This window comes from Somniosus microcephalus, unplaced genomic scaffold, assembly GCF_052327205.1.
Source record: "Somniosus microcephalus isolate GS21.2 unplaced genomic scaffold, FLI_Smic_1.0 unresolved_chr7, whole genome shotgun sequence".
Taxonomy (NCBI): Eukaryota; Metazoa; Chordata; class Chondrichthyes; order Squaliformes; family Somniosidae; genus Somniosus; species Somniosus microcephalus.
The window spans coordinates 9,798,117-9,811,331 of record NW_028225185.1 but is presented as its reverse complement, the minus strand read 5'-3'; the positions used below and the strand labels follow the sequence as shown (position 1 = coordinate 9,811,331).

At 52.7% G+C, this 13,215-nt stretch overlaps 1 protein-coding gene across 1 annotated transcript in view; it reads right to left on the bottom strand.

Moving 5' to 3' along the window:
* Positions 1-37: 37 nt before the first annotated feature.
* The window catches only part of LOC147086500 (uveal autoantigen with coiled-coil domains and ankyrin repeats protein-like), a 60,389-nt gene continuing 47,211 nt past the window's right edge, over positions 38-13,215 (bottom strand). The window contains exons 11-13 of the mRNA XM_085978587.1: positions 7,198-7,287; positions 4,581-4,646; positions 38-3,244 (exon numbers count right to left, since the gene is read on the bottom strand). Of these exons, the coding sequence (XP_085834713.1) occupies positions 3,086-3,244; positions 4,581-4,646; positions 7,198-7,287 (315 nt within the window). The 3' untranslated portion in view covers positions 38-3,085. The remainder of the gene's footprint in view (positions 3,245-4,580; positions 4,647-7,197; positions 7,288-13,215) is intronic.

Genomic DNA, 13,215 nt, shown 5'->3' with positions numbered 1-13,215 from the left:
GACAGGAAGCAAAGAGTTGGAATAAACGGGTCTTTTTCCGAGTGGAAGGCAGTGACTAGTGGGGTACCGCAGGATCGGTGCTAGGACCCCAGTTATTCACAATATATATTAATGATCTAGACAAGGGAACCAGATGTAATATCTCCAAGTTTGCAGACGACACAAAGCTGGGTGGGCGTGTGTGCTGTGAGGAGGATGCCGAGAAACTCCAGTATGATTTGGACAGGTTGGGTGATTGGGCAGAAGCATAGCAGATGCAATATAATGTGGATAAGTGCGAGGTTATCCATTTTGGTGGCAAAAACAGGAAGGCAGATTATTATCTGAACGGCAATAGATTGGGAAAATGGGAAGTGCAACAAGACCTGGGTGTCCTTGTGCACCAGTCGCTGAAGGTAAGCATGCAGGTGCAGCAGGCGGTTAAGAAGGCAAATGGTATGTTGGCCTTCATAGCGAGAGGGTTCGAGTGCAGGAGCAAGGATGTCTTGCTGCAGTTGTACAGGGCCTTGGTGAGACCGCACCTTGAGTATTGTGTGCAGTTTTGGTCGCCTTATCTGAGGAAGGGTGTTCTTGCCATGGAGGGAGTGCAGCGAAGATTCACCAGGCTGATACCTGGGATGGCAGGAATGACGTATGAGGAGAGATTGGGTCGATTAGGCTTATATTCGCTAGAGTTTAGAAGAATGAGAGGGGATCTCATTGAAACTTATAATTCTGACAGGACTGGACAGACTAGATGCAGGAAGGATGTTCCCGATGGCGGGGGAGTCCAGAACCAGGGGGTCACAGTCTAAGGATAAGGGGTAAGCCATTTAGGACAGAGATGAGGAGGAATTTCTTCACCCAGAGAGTGGTGAACCTGTGAAATTCTCTACCACAGAAGGCAGTTGAGGCCAATTCATTAAATATATTCAAGAAGGAGTTGGATATATTTCTTAAGGCTAAAGGGATCAAGGGGTATGGAGAGAAGGCAGGGACAGGATAGTGAATTTGGATGATCAGCCATGATCTCATTGAATGACGGAGCAGGCTCGAGGGGCCGAATGGCCTACTCCTGCTCCTATCTTCTATGTTTCTCTAGGTCTGGCGAGTCCCAGGTTCAAATTGGATTTTGGATGTCCATACAACTCATGGTCGTTGCCTCCCATTTGGGAAGGTGGACAATCAACCAAAGTGCCCGCTCTTCACCAGCCATCTATTGCCCACCTCCCTTTGCATGGACACAGGAAAGAACAGGACTGGGCTCTGCTGTGATGCCAACTGTAGTCAACCTGCCACCACGCATTGTCGTGGCTGCCTAACGAATGGGGGGGTTTGCAACTGGACAATTGAGCTCTTCAATAATAACATCTAGTCTGTCCAGTCCTGTTAGAATTTTATAAGTTTCAATGAGATCCCCTCTCATTCTTCTAAACTCCAGTGAGTATAAGCCCAATCAACCCAATCTCCCCTCATACGTCATTCCTGCCATCCCAGGTATCAGTCTGGTGAATCTTCGCTGCACTCCCTCCATGGCAAGATGGCGGCTCACCACCAGCTTCTCGAGGGGCAGTTAGGGATGGGCAATAAATGCCGGGTCTTGCCATCGACGCCCACATCCGGAGAATGAATAATAAGAAATCGCTTTGCACGGGAGCGGACCAGACAGAAGGGATTTTCGCCCATTCGGTCTGGGCTCGAGTGGAAGGCAGGCTCCACTGAACCTTACACTGAACGTCCAGGGTTCCCTTTCAGTATCTGGACCTCCCAATGGTGTTCAGTGTATTTTTCTGCTGCTAAGGTGCCCTAAGCCTGGCCTTGCCTCTTCAAGTTGACAAAGTCTTAATTGCAAATCCCAACATTGATTGATTAGAGGCCAATACAAAATCAAAATACTGCGGATGCTGGAAATCTGAAATAAAAACTTTTTGCGGAACGCCTCCGTTCAGTCCGCGAGGGTGACCCTGAGCTTCCGGTCGCCTGTCACTCTAATTCTCCGCTCCCACTCTGACCTCTCAGTCCTCGACCTCTCGCACTATTCCAATGAAGCTCAGCGTAAGCTCGAGGAACAGCCCCTCATCTTTCGATTAGGCACTTTACAGCCTTCTGGACTCAACATTGAGTTCAACAATTTCAGATCATAACCTCTGCCCCATCTTTTTTTCCCATTTTTGTTCTCTCTCCCACATGGCAGCTGTCGATCATTCTGCCATCGCCATTTACACTTCATCTAGAGCCATCTTTTGTTTCTTAACTTGTCCCATTACCATCTCCTCTTGCCCCGCACCATCATCCCTTTTGTCTCTTAATCTCTCCCGCCCTCCACCCTATCACAGACCTTCCCTTTTGTTCTTTCCTCCCCTCTCCACTTTCTCTGCTCCGACACTTGCTTAAAAACCTGTTCCATCTCCAACTTTTTCCAGTTCTGACGAAGGGTCATCGACCCGAAACGCTGACTCTGTTTCTCTCTCCGCAGATGCTGCCTGACCCGCCGAGTGTTTCCAGCATTTTCTGTTGTTTATTTCAGATTTCCAGCAATCCGCAGTATTCTGCTTTTGCATTGATAGTGCGATAGCAAACCGACACATTGGCTGGACCACGAAGAACGGGCAATCGGCTGTGATAGCGGAGGGCGCCCTGTGCCTGCGGAACCTGGGGCCGGGCCGAGCTGAGGGGGCAGGCAGGGAGAGGAAACCTGGGGACGGTGGGGCCTGGTTAGACGGGCAAAGCCAGCAGCACTGGACGGACGGGATCTCCTTCCGGCGAGTGAAGTTTTGGGTGGCAGGAGGCCGGAGGGCTGAGAATGGAACTGACCCTCCTCCCCTGCCTACCCCACGGCCACCCAGCCCCAGTCGCTATAATCGGGCCTCGTCGTCTGGAACCTGTTCCCAGAGGGCTGCGTGCTCCACCTCCCCTCCGTTGTCACTCCGCTGAGCTTGACGTCCAAATACTCTTCTCCGCCCACTGTGAAGGCGGGACGGGGCTTCCCGTGGGAAAAGGAGGATCCAACTCGGAGGCGGCCGTCACCCTCCGTTCAACTGATTCCAACCAGGGAACTTGCTCTGGACACGAGGCTTGTAGGGGCACAGATTGAGACTTCTCCCAGTTATTCTTCAGCAAGCACGTTCCCCTTGCCTCCTCCGAGCTCTCCGTGTCTCAGGCCGCATGGCAGCTCCGCGGCGCACTCCTCCCGCCAGTAAAACAGCCCCTGCTGCATCTCCCAGATTCCCATTAGGACCAGGTACACCTCCTCATCCATCACTCCCTAGAACAAGGGAACAGAGAGATTCATTCCCAACTCTGCAAGCCCCAAGGACTGCCTGGTAGTTCAGTAAGCAGAAACTTGTTTACAACGCCTTTATCATATTAAAAACGTTTCGAGGCGCTTCACAGGAGCGATTATCGAACAAATATTGCCACCGGGCCACATAGGGAGACATTAGGACAGATGACTAAAAGCTTTACTCTGTATCTAACCCGTGTTGTACCTGCCCTGGGAGTGTTTGACGGGACAGTGTAGAGGGAGCTTTACTCTGTATCTAACCCATGCTGTACCTGCCCTGGGAGTGTTTGATGGGACAGTGTAGAGGGAGCTTTACTCTGTATCTAACCCGTGCTGTACCTGCCCTGGGAGTGTTTGATGGGACAGTGTAGAGGGAGCTTTACTCTGTATCTAACCCGTGCTGTACCTGCCCTGGGAGTGTTTGATGGGACAGTGTAGAGGGAGTTTTACTCTGTATCTAACCCGTGCTGTACCTGCCCTGGGAGTGTTTGATGGGACAGTGTAGAGGGAGCTTTACTCTGTATCTAACCTGTGCTGTACCTGCCCTGGGAGTGTTTGATGGGACAGTGTAGAGAGAGCTTTACTCTGTATCTAACCCGTGCTGTACCTGCCCTGGGAGTGTTTGATGGGACAGTGTAGAGGGAGCTTTACTCTGTATCTAACCCCGTACTGTACCTGCCCTGGGAGTGTTTGATGGGACAGTGTAGAGGGAGTTTTACTCTGTATCTAACCCGTGCTGTACCTGCCCTGGGAGTGTTTGATGGGGACAGTGTAGAGGGAGCTTTACTCTGTATCTAACCCCGTGCTGTACCTGCCCTGGGAGTGTTTGATGGGACAGTGCAGAGGGAGCTTTACTCTGTATCTAACCTGTGCTGTACCTGCCCTGGGAGTGTTTGATGGGACAGTGTAGAGGGAGCTTTACTCTGTATCTAACCCCGTGCTGCACCTGCCCTGGGAGTGTTTGATGGGACAGTGCAGAGGGAGCTTTACTCTGTATCTAACCTGTGCTGTACCTGCCCTGGGAGTGTTAGATGGTGAGCTGGCCTCGTCATCTCCAGGACTCCACCGATCCCACTCCTTATAACAGTCCAGCGCCCCCTGTTGGAAACTGCAGCTGTGTCAATGTTGGGTCGGCCTTGGCTGTGGCAGCCGCCCCCCGTGGTTGAATTGCCTGCCGACACCCTCATATAGGAAAGGCCACTGGGTATCCTAGCTGGGTAAGAGTCAGGAGGGGAACGGAAGAAGATTGCTTTGTGGGGGAAAGAAAATCTCTTTGGGTTGATCGGATCGAACCGATTCGACCTCGCAACCTCCTTACCTGGGCAGCACTGAGTAGGTGGGCTCTGTAGATGGCAGTCACTTGCTCGTGGCGTCGCTCTGCCTCCTGGAATGGGAGGTCAAAAAACAATTGAAAACGGAATCGGCCAATGGGTTCCCCCTTGCCCCAGTTGGTTACCATAGCAACAGTGTTGTTCAGAGAAAGCCCCTTTCATGACCCCAGGACGTTCCCAAAGCGCTTAACAGCCAATGAAGTACTTTATTGAAGTGTGGTCACTGTAGGAAACGCGGCAGCCAATTTGTGCACAGCAAGATCCCACAACCATCAATGTGATACTGACCAGAACATAGAAAAAATAGGAGCAGGAGTCGGCCATTGAACCCCTCGAGCCTGCTCCGCCATTCAATATGATCATGGCTGATCCTCTGTCTCAATACCATATTCCCGCTCTCTCCCCATACCCCTTGACGACTTTTGTGTCTAGAAATCTATCGATCTCCTTCTTAAATATATTCAGTGAGTTGACCTCCACAGCCTTCTGTGGTAGAGAATTCCACAGGTTCACCACCCTCTGAGTGAAGACATTTCTCCTCATCTCAGTCCTAAATGTCCTACCCCGTATCCTGAGACTGTGACCCCTCGTTCTCGACCCCTCCCCAGTCAGGGAAACATCCTCCCTGCATCCAGTCTGTCTAGCCCTGTCAGAATTTTACACGTTTCAATGAGATCCCCTCTCATTCTTCTAAACTCTAGTGAATACAGGCCTAGTCGACCCAATCTCTCCTCATAGGACAGTCCTGCCGTCCCAGGAATGGGTCTGGTGAACCTTCGCTGCACTCCCTCTATGGCAAGTGGATCATCTGTTTAGTGATTGACGTAAGCAAACTACTAGACACTTGGTCTAAGCGTTAAACAAATCTTTAATCGACTGTTTTACAACATGGAGGTCTAGTTGTGTCCTTCACTAGTTCCTGTTAAGAATGCCCTGCGCAAGCTGGGCCCGTGCCCGAGTATTTATACTCTCCCTGGACAGCACCACCCGCAGGCTGCTCAGTATCATTTCATAGGTCTTTCTTTCATGAATGACTGATTCATGTCAGTGATGTTGGTTGAGGGATTAATATTGGCCCCAGGACACCGGGGAGAACTCCCCCTGCTCTTCTTCCAATATTCATGTATCGTTCCACCTGAAAGGGCCTCGGCTTAATGTCTCATCGAAAGACAGCACCGCCGATGTTTTAGTTGGTTCATTCGCGGGATGTGGGAGTCGCTCACTGGCAAGGCCGGCATTTACCGACCGCCCCTCGTTGCCCTGGAGAAGGTGGCGGTGAGCCGCTTTCTCGGAACAGTAGTGGCTTCGATACAACCCGGGGGCTCGCTCAGTCATTCAGAGGGGCAGTTTAAGAGTCAACCATATTGCTGTGGGACTGGAGTCGCATATACCCGGCCAGACCGGGTAAGGACGGCAGATTTCCTTCCCTAAAGAGACATTAGTGAACCAGTTGGGTATTTCCAACACTCTGACAGCTTCAAGGTCACCTGAATTTAATTTCTCACTGGGATTATGAACCAGTATTTCTCTGCATTATTTGCCCAGATCGGGATTACTCATCGAGTAACATAACCACAACACTGCTGTACCCCAGTGCAGCGCTCCCTCCATACTGCACAGGGAGTGTCAGCCTGGAGCACGTATTGCTTGTCCGTCAGGCTGGAAGACTTCTGCAATGTTCCGGCTATTATATTATTATTAATAGTTACTGTGGGACCTTGCACATCCATCTGAGAGGGCAGACTAGGTTTAACGTCTCTTCCGAAAGACGGCACCTCCGACAGTGTGGCGCTCCCTCAGTACTGCCTCTCCGACAGTGTGGCACTCCCTCAGTACTGCCCCTCCGACAGTGCGGAGTTCCCTCAGTACTGCCCCTCCGACAGTGCGGCGCTCCCTCAGTACTGCCCCTCCGACAGTGCGGCGCTCCCTCAGTACTGCCCCTCCGACAGTGTGGCGCTCCCTCAGTACCGCCCCTCCGACAGTGAGGCGCTCCCTCAGTTCCGACAGTGCGGCACTCCCTCGGTGCTGCCCCTCTGACAGTGCAGCGCTCCCTCAGTACTGCCCCTCCGACAGTGCGGCGCCCCCTCAGTACCGTCCCTCCGACAGTGCGGCGCCCCCTCAGTACTGTCCCTCCGACAGTGCAGCGCTCCCTCAGTACCGCCCCTCCGACAGTGCAGCGCTCCCTCAGTACCGCATATCCGACAGTGCGGCGCTCCCTCAGCACTGCCCCTCCGACAGTGCGGCGCTCCCTCAGCACTGCCCCTCCGACAGTGCGGCGCTCCCTCAGCACTGCCCCTCCGACAGTGCGGCGCTCCCTCAGCACCGCCCCTCCGACAGTGCGGCGCTCCCTCAGTACTGCACCAGGAGTGTCAGCCTGGTTTATGGGCTCAAGTCTCTGGAGTGGGGACTCGGAGCCAGGACCTTCTGACTCGGAGGCAGAGTGGGGCTGAAGCACCTCTACTGGCAGGAAGGTGTAATTATAGCGTGACAGTTTCCACGATAAATGTTGACATAGGGATTTATAATGGGAGCAATTGACAGGAAGTGCTTGCCGATCTAAGATATTTAATATATTCCATGATCCATATTTCTTAGACCACCAACCTTGAATCTTTGCTCCACGCACTCAGCCTGACGTTGAAATTTCTCCCTTTCGTGATCGAGCCTCTCGATGTCGCTCATCATCTCCCTAACCTGAAGGAAGAGCAGGACAAAGGGACCGCATTATTCCACCCATCCGATTTTACCCCTCCACTCGCTCTAGGGTTTTGAGCCTGAGCTGTGCTTCCGATCCCATCTCCTCTCCATCACCAAGACCGCCTACTTCTACCTCCGTAACATCGCCCGTCTCCGGCCCTGCCTCAGCTCATCCGCTGCTGAAACCCTCATCCCTGCCTTTGTTGTCCCTAGATTCCGACTTTTCCAAACGCACTTCAGATTGTCAGCAGGGCTTTGTCAGGGGGCGATCACGTCTGACCAATTTGATTGAATTTTTCGAGGGGGTGACTAGGTGTGTGGATGAGGGTAGTGCAGTTGATGTAGTCTACATGGACTTCAGTAAAGCTTTTGACAAAGTCCCACGTGGGAGACTGGTCAAGAAGGTAAGAGCCCATGGGATCCAGGGCAACTTGGCACATTGGATCTGAAATTGGCTTAGTGGCAGGACGCAGAGGGTGATGGTCGAAGGTTGTTTTTGTGACTGGAAGCCTGTGTCCAGTGGTGTACCGCAGGGATCGGTGCTGGGTCCTTTGCTGTTTGTAGTGATTTAGATATGAATGTAGGAGGTATGATCAGTAAGTTCGCAGATGACACGAAAATTGGTGGAGTGGTAAATAGCGAGGAGGGAAGCCTCAGGCTACAGGACGATATAGACGGGATGGTTAGGTGGGCAGAACAGTGGCAAATGGAATTTAACCCTGAAAAGTGTGAGGTGATGCATTTTGGGAGGACTAACAAGGCAAGGGAATACACAATGAATGGTAGAACCCTAGGAAGGACAGAGGATCAGAGGGAGCTTGGTGTGCATGTACATAGATCCCTGAAGGCAGCAGGACAGGTGGATAAGGTGGTTAAAAAGGCATATGGGATACTCGCCTTCATTAGCCGAGGCATAGAATATAAGAGCAGGGAGGTTATGATAGAGCTGTACAAAACGCTGGTGAGGCCACAGCTGGAATACTGTGTGCAGTTCTGGTCGCCACACTATAGGAAGGATGTGATTGCATTGGAGAGGGTGCAGAGGAGATTCACCAGGACGTTACCTGGGCTGGAGCGCTTCAGCTATGAAGAGAGACTGGACAGGCTGGGGTTGTTTTCCTTGGAGCAGAGAAGGCTGAGGGGGGACCTGATTGAGGTGTACAAAATTATGAGGGGCATAGATAGGGTAGATAGAAAGGAACTTTTCCCCTTTAGTAGAGGGGTCAATAACCAGGAGGCATAGTTTCAAGGTAAGGGGCAGGAGGTTTAGAGGGGATTTGAGGAAAAACTTTTTCACCCAGAGGGTGGTTGGAATCTGGAACTCACTGCCTGAAAGGGTGGTAGAGGCAGGAACCCTCACAACATTCAAGAAGCATTTAGATGAGCACTTGAAACGCCATAGCATACAAGGCTACGGACCAAGTGCTGGAAAATGGGATTAGAATAGACGGGGCTTGATGGCCGGCGCGGACACGATGGGCCGAAGGGCCTCTTTCTGTGCTGTATAAATCTGACTCTATAAACCTGAGGTCATCCAAAACTCCTGCTACCGCCCCCCACCCCGCCCCCCCCCTCCCCCCACCCCCCGTGTCCTAACTTGCACAGAGTCCCGTTCACCCATCACCCCCTGTGCTCGCTGACCTACATTGGCTCCCAGTCCAGCAATACCTCGATTTTAAAATTCTCATCCTCGTGTTCCAATCTCTCCATGGTCTCCTTGGCCTTGACTTAACCCCAAACTCGCAAGGTATCTTTTGACAGTTCTTGACCTCTCCAATAGAGGGCACCATACACAAAGGGCAGGGAATCGACTTCTAAAGAAGTTTCTGAATCGCTCCTCGTCTTCAGTCTGTGGCTGACACGTTTGGGTTTTCGGCATTGCCTGTTCGAAGTTCTGATTCCTCAGCTTCCTTCCCGTCGCTCCAGTCATTTGCCTTCCAGTCCGTGCCTTTGTTACCTCCGTCCTCAGACTATTCCAATGCTGCCCTGGCCGGCCTCCCACCTCCCACCCTCCGTAACCATAAGCTCATCCAAAACGCTGCCGCCCCCGTGTCCTAACTCGCACCCAGTCCCGTTCGCCCATCACCGCCCTGTGCTCACTGACCTACATTGGCTCCCGGTCCGGCAACGCCTCGATTTTAAAATTCTCATCCTTGTTTTCAAATCCCCTCCGTGGCCTTCTCGGCCCCCCTCCCTATCTCTGTAACCTCCTCCAGCCCTACACCCCTCCCCATCTCTGTAACCCCCTCCAGCCCTACACCCCTCCCCATCTCTGTAACCCCCTCCAGCCCTACACCCCTCCCTATCTCTGTAACCCCCTCCAGCCCCTACACCCCTCCCTATCTCTGTAACCCCCTCCAGCCCTACACCCCTCCCTATCTCTGTAACCCCCTCCAGCCCCTACACCCCTCCCTATCTCTGTAACCCCCTCCAGCCCCTACACCCCTCCCCATCTCTAACCCCCTCCAGCCCTACAATCCTCCCTATCTCTGTAACCCTCTCCAGCCCTACACCCCTCCCTATCTCTGTAACCCCCTCCAGCCCTACACCCCTCCCTATCTCTGTAACCTCCTCCTGTCCTACACCCCTCCCCATCTCTGTAACCTCCTCCAGCCCCTACACCCCTCCCCGTCTCTGTAACCTCCTCCAGCCCCTCCACCCCTCCCCGTCTCTGTAACCTCCTCCAGCCCCTACACCCCTCCCTGTCTCTGTAACCTCCTCCAGCCCCTACACCCCTCCCCATCTCTGTAACCCCCTCCAGCCCTACACCCCTCCCTATCTCTGTAACCCCCTCCAGCCCCTACACCCCTCCCTATCTCTGTAACCCCCTCCAGCCCTACAATCCTCCCTATCTCTGTAACCCCCTCCAGCCCTACACCCCTCCCCGTCTCTGTAACCTCCTCCAGCCCCTGCACCCCTCCCTGTCTCTGTAACCTCCTCCAGTCCCTGCACCCCTCCCCATCTCTCTAACCTCCTCCAGCCCCTACACCCCTCCCCATCTCTCTAACCTCCTCCAGCCCCTACACCCCTCCCCATCTCTGTAACCTCCTCCAGCCCCTACACCCCTCCCTATCTCTGTAACCCTCTCCAGCCCTACATCACTCCCCATCTCTGTAACCTCCTCCAGCCCTACGCCCCTCCCTATCTCTGTAACCTCCTCCAGCACCTACACCCCTCCCTATCTCTGTAACCTCCTCCAGCCCCTACACCCCTATCTCTGTAACCTCCTCCAGCCCCTACACCCCTCCCTATCTCTGTAACCCCCTCCAGCCCCTACACCCCCTTCAAGATCTCTGCGCTCCTCCAAACCTGGCCTCTTGCACATCCCCCGATTTCCATCGCTCCACCATTGGCGGCCGTGCCTTCAGCCGCCTGGGCCCCGAGCTCTGGAATTCCCTCCCTAAACCTCTCCGCCTCTCTCTCCTCCTTTAAGATGCTCCTTAAAACCGACCTCTTTGACCAAGCGTTTTGTCACCTGTCCTAATATCTCCGCATGTGGCTCGGGGTCAGATTTTGATAATCGCTCCTGTGAAGCGCCCTGGGACGTTTTACTACGTTAAAGGCGCTAGATAAATGCAAGTTGTTGTTAAAACTGAGCTGCGAACAATTGCATTTTGGAACTGTGTTGTTAATTAGGTTAAAAAAGAAAAAAACCCAGAACTGATACAATGCCAAGAACTGGGAACATAGTCTCGGAGCCACAGAGAGGAGAGGAAGTGAGACATCGTTTCTGTGCTGTAATGTGCGGGTTGACAGTGAGTGAAACCATGCGCCTTTAATTTTGATTTACTCAAGGGAAGGATTCCCAGGAGCTTTGCCGTTCGAACGAATTTATTTTCAGCCCCCAAATCAAATAGAAATTTAAAAAAAAACCCGTAAAATTTGGAAGGAGTAAACAGCAGCTGTTTATTAAACCGCAGTCCAAAAGTTCGCGAGGAATGAAATGTTCTTGCCTTTGTTTTTTCACGTTACTGTCGTTTGTTTTACTTTTTAAGCGAATTTACTTGTTGATTTTTTTGCGCTCAACGGCTAGAGAGGGTCCCCTGGGAACGGGGCATTTTGGCCACTGCTGTTTTTATGTGCTCGGTGTCGACACTGAGCGTTCCCTGGGTGCCAGGAAACCGCTCTCGACCCTGCCCCGGTCCCGATTTCAGAATCGTAGAACTTTACAGCCATTCGGCCCATCGCGTCTGCGTCCCGTCCCCCCCCCCGCCTCTCTCCGCACAGCAAGATCCCACGAACAACAATGTGTTAATCACCGGATAGTCTGGTATGTTTTTTTTTTAGTGATGTTGGTTGAGGGATAAATATTGGCCCCAGGACTCCAGGGAGAACTCCCTCCGCACCCCCCCCCCCCCCCCACACCCCCTGATCTTTTTTTTTGAAATAGTGCCGTGGGATCTTTTACATCCATTAATTTGTTGAAGGGATGTGGGAGTTGCTGTCAAGGACAGCATTTATTGCCCATCCCTAATTGCCCTTGAGTCATCGAGTCATAACGGCACAGAAGGAGGCCATTTGGCTCATCGAGTCCGTGCCGGCTGTTTGCAGAGCGATCCAGTCAGTCCCATTCCCGCCGCTCTATCCCTGTAGCCCTGCAAGTTCAGTGCCTATCCAGTCTCCCCTTGAAAACATTGTGTCTCCACTTCTACCACTTCCGTCGGCAGCGAGTTCCAGGTCCTCACCACTCGCTGCGTAAAGAAGTTTTTCCTCACATCCCCCCCCTGTATCTCTCACCCAAAACCTTAAATCGGTGTCCCCCTAGTCCTTGTACCATCAACTAGTGGGAACAGCCTTTCCCCGTCTAGCCTATCCAAACCCGTCATAATCTTGTACACCTCGATCAAATCACCCCTCAACCTCCTTTGCTCTAATGAAAACAAATCCAGCTTCTCCAACCTGTCCTTGTAGCTAAGATCCCCCATCCCCGGAACCATTCTGGTAAATCTCTGCACCTCTCAAGGGCCTTCACATCCTTCCTAAAGTGTGGTGACCAGAACTGGACCCAATACTCCAGCTGTGGCCTAACCTGCGCTTTATTAAGGTTCAGCATAACTTCTATACTATTGTACTCAATACCTCTATTTATGAAGCCCAAGATCCCATATGCTTTACTAACCACTCTCTCAATATGTCCTGCCACCTTCAGGGACCTATGGACATTAACTCCCAGGTCCCTCTGTCCCTGCACACCCTTTAAAACTGTGCCATTAAGTGTATAGAGAAGGTGGTGGTGAGCCGCCTTCTTGAACCGCGGCAGTCCATGAGGTGAAGGTACTCCCACAGTGCTGGCTGGGAGGGAGGGAGTCATTCTTAGTAGTGGTTTAGTACAACTACTTGCTAGGCCATTGCAGAGGGCAGTTAAGAGTCAACCACATTGCTGTGGGTCTGGAGTCACATATAGGCCAGACCAGGTAAGGACAGTAGATTTCCTTCCCTAAAGGACATTAGTGGGTTTTTGCAACAATCTGATAGTTTCACAGTCATCATTACTGATATTAGCTTTTTATTCCAGATTTATTTAATTAACTGAATTTAAATTCACCAGCTGCTGTGGTGGGATTTGAACTCGCGTCTCTGGATTACTAGTCTAATAACATAAGCTCTATGCTGCCATGGCTTTCATTGAAAGCTGGCACCCTCGGTACCGCCCCTCCGACAGTGCGGCGCTCCCTCGGTACCGCCCCTCCGACAGTGCGGCGCTCCCTCGGTACCGCCCCTCCGACAGTGCGGCGCTCCCTCGGTACCGCCCCTCCGACAGTGCGGCGCTCCCTCGGTACCGCCCCTCCGACAGTGCGGCGCTCCCTCGGTACCGCCCCTCCGACAGTGCGGCGCTCCCTCGGTACCGCCCCTCCGACAGTGCGGCGCTCCCTCGGTACCGCCCCTCCGACAGTGCGGCGCTCCCTCGGTACCGCCCCTCCGACA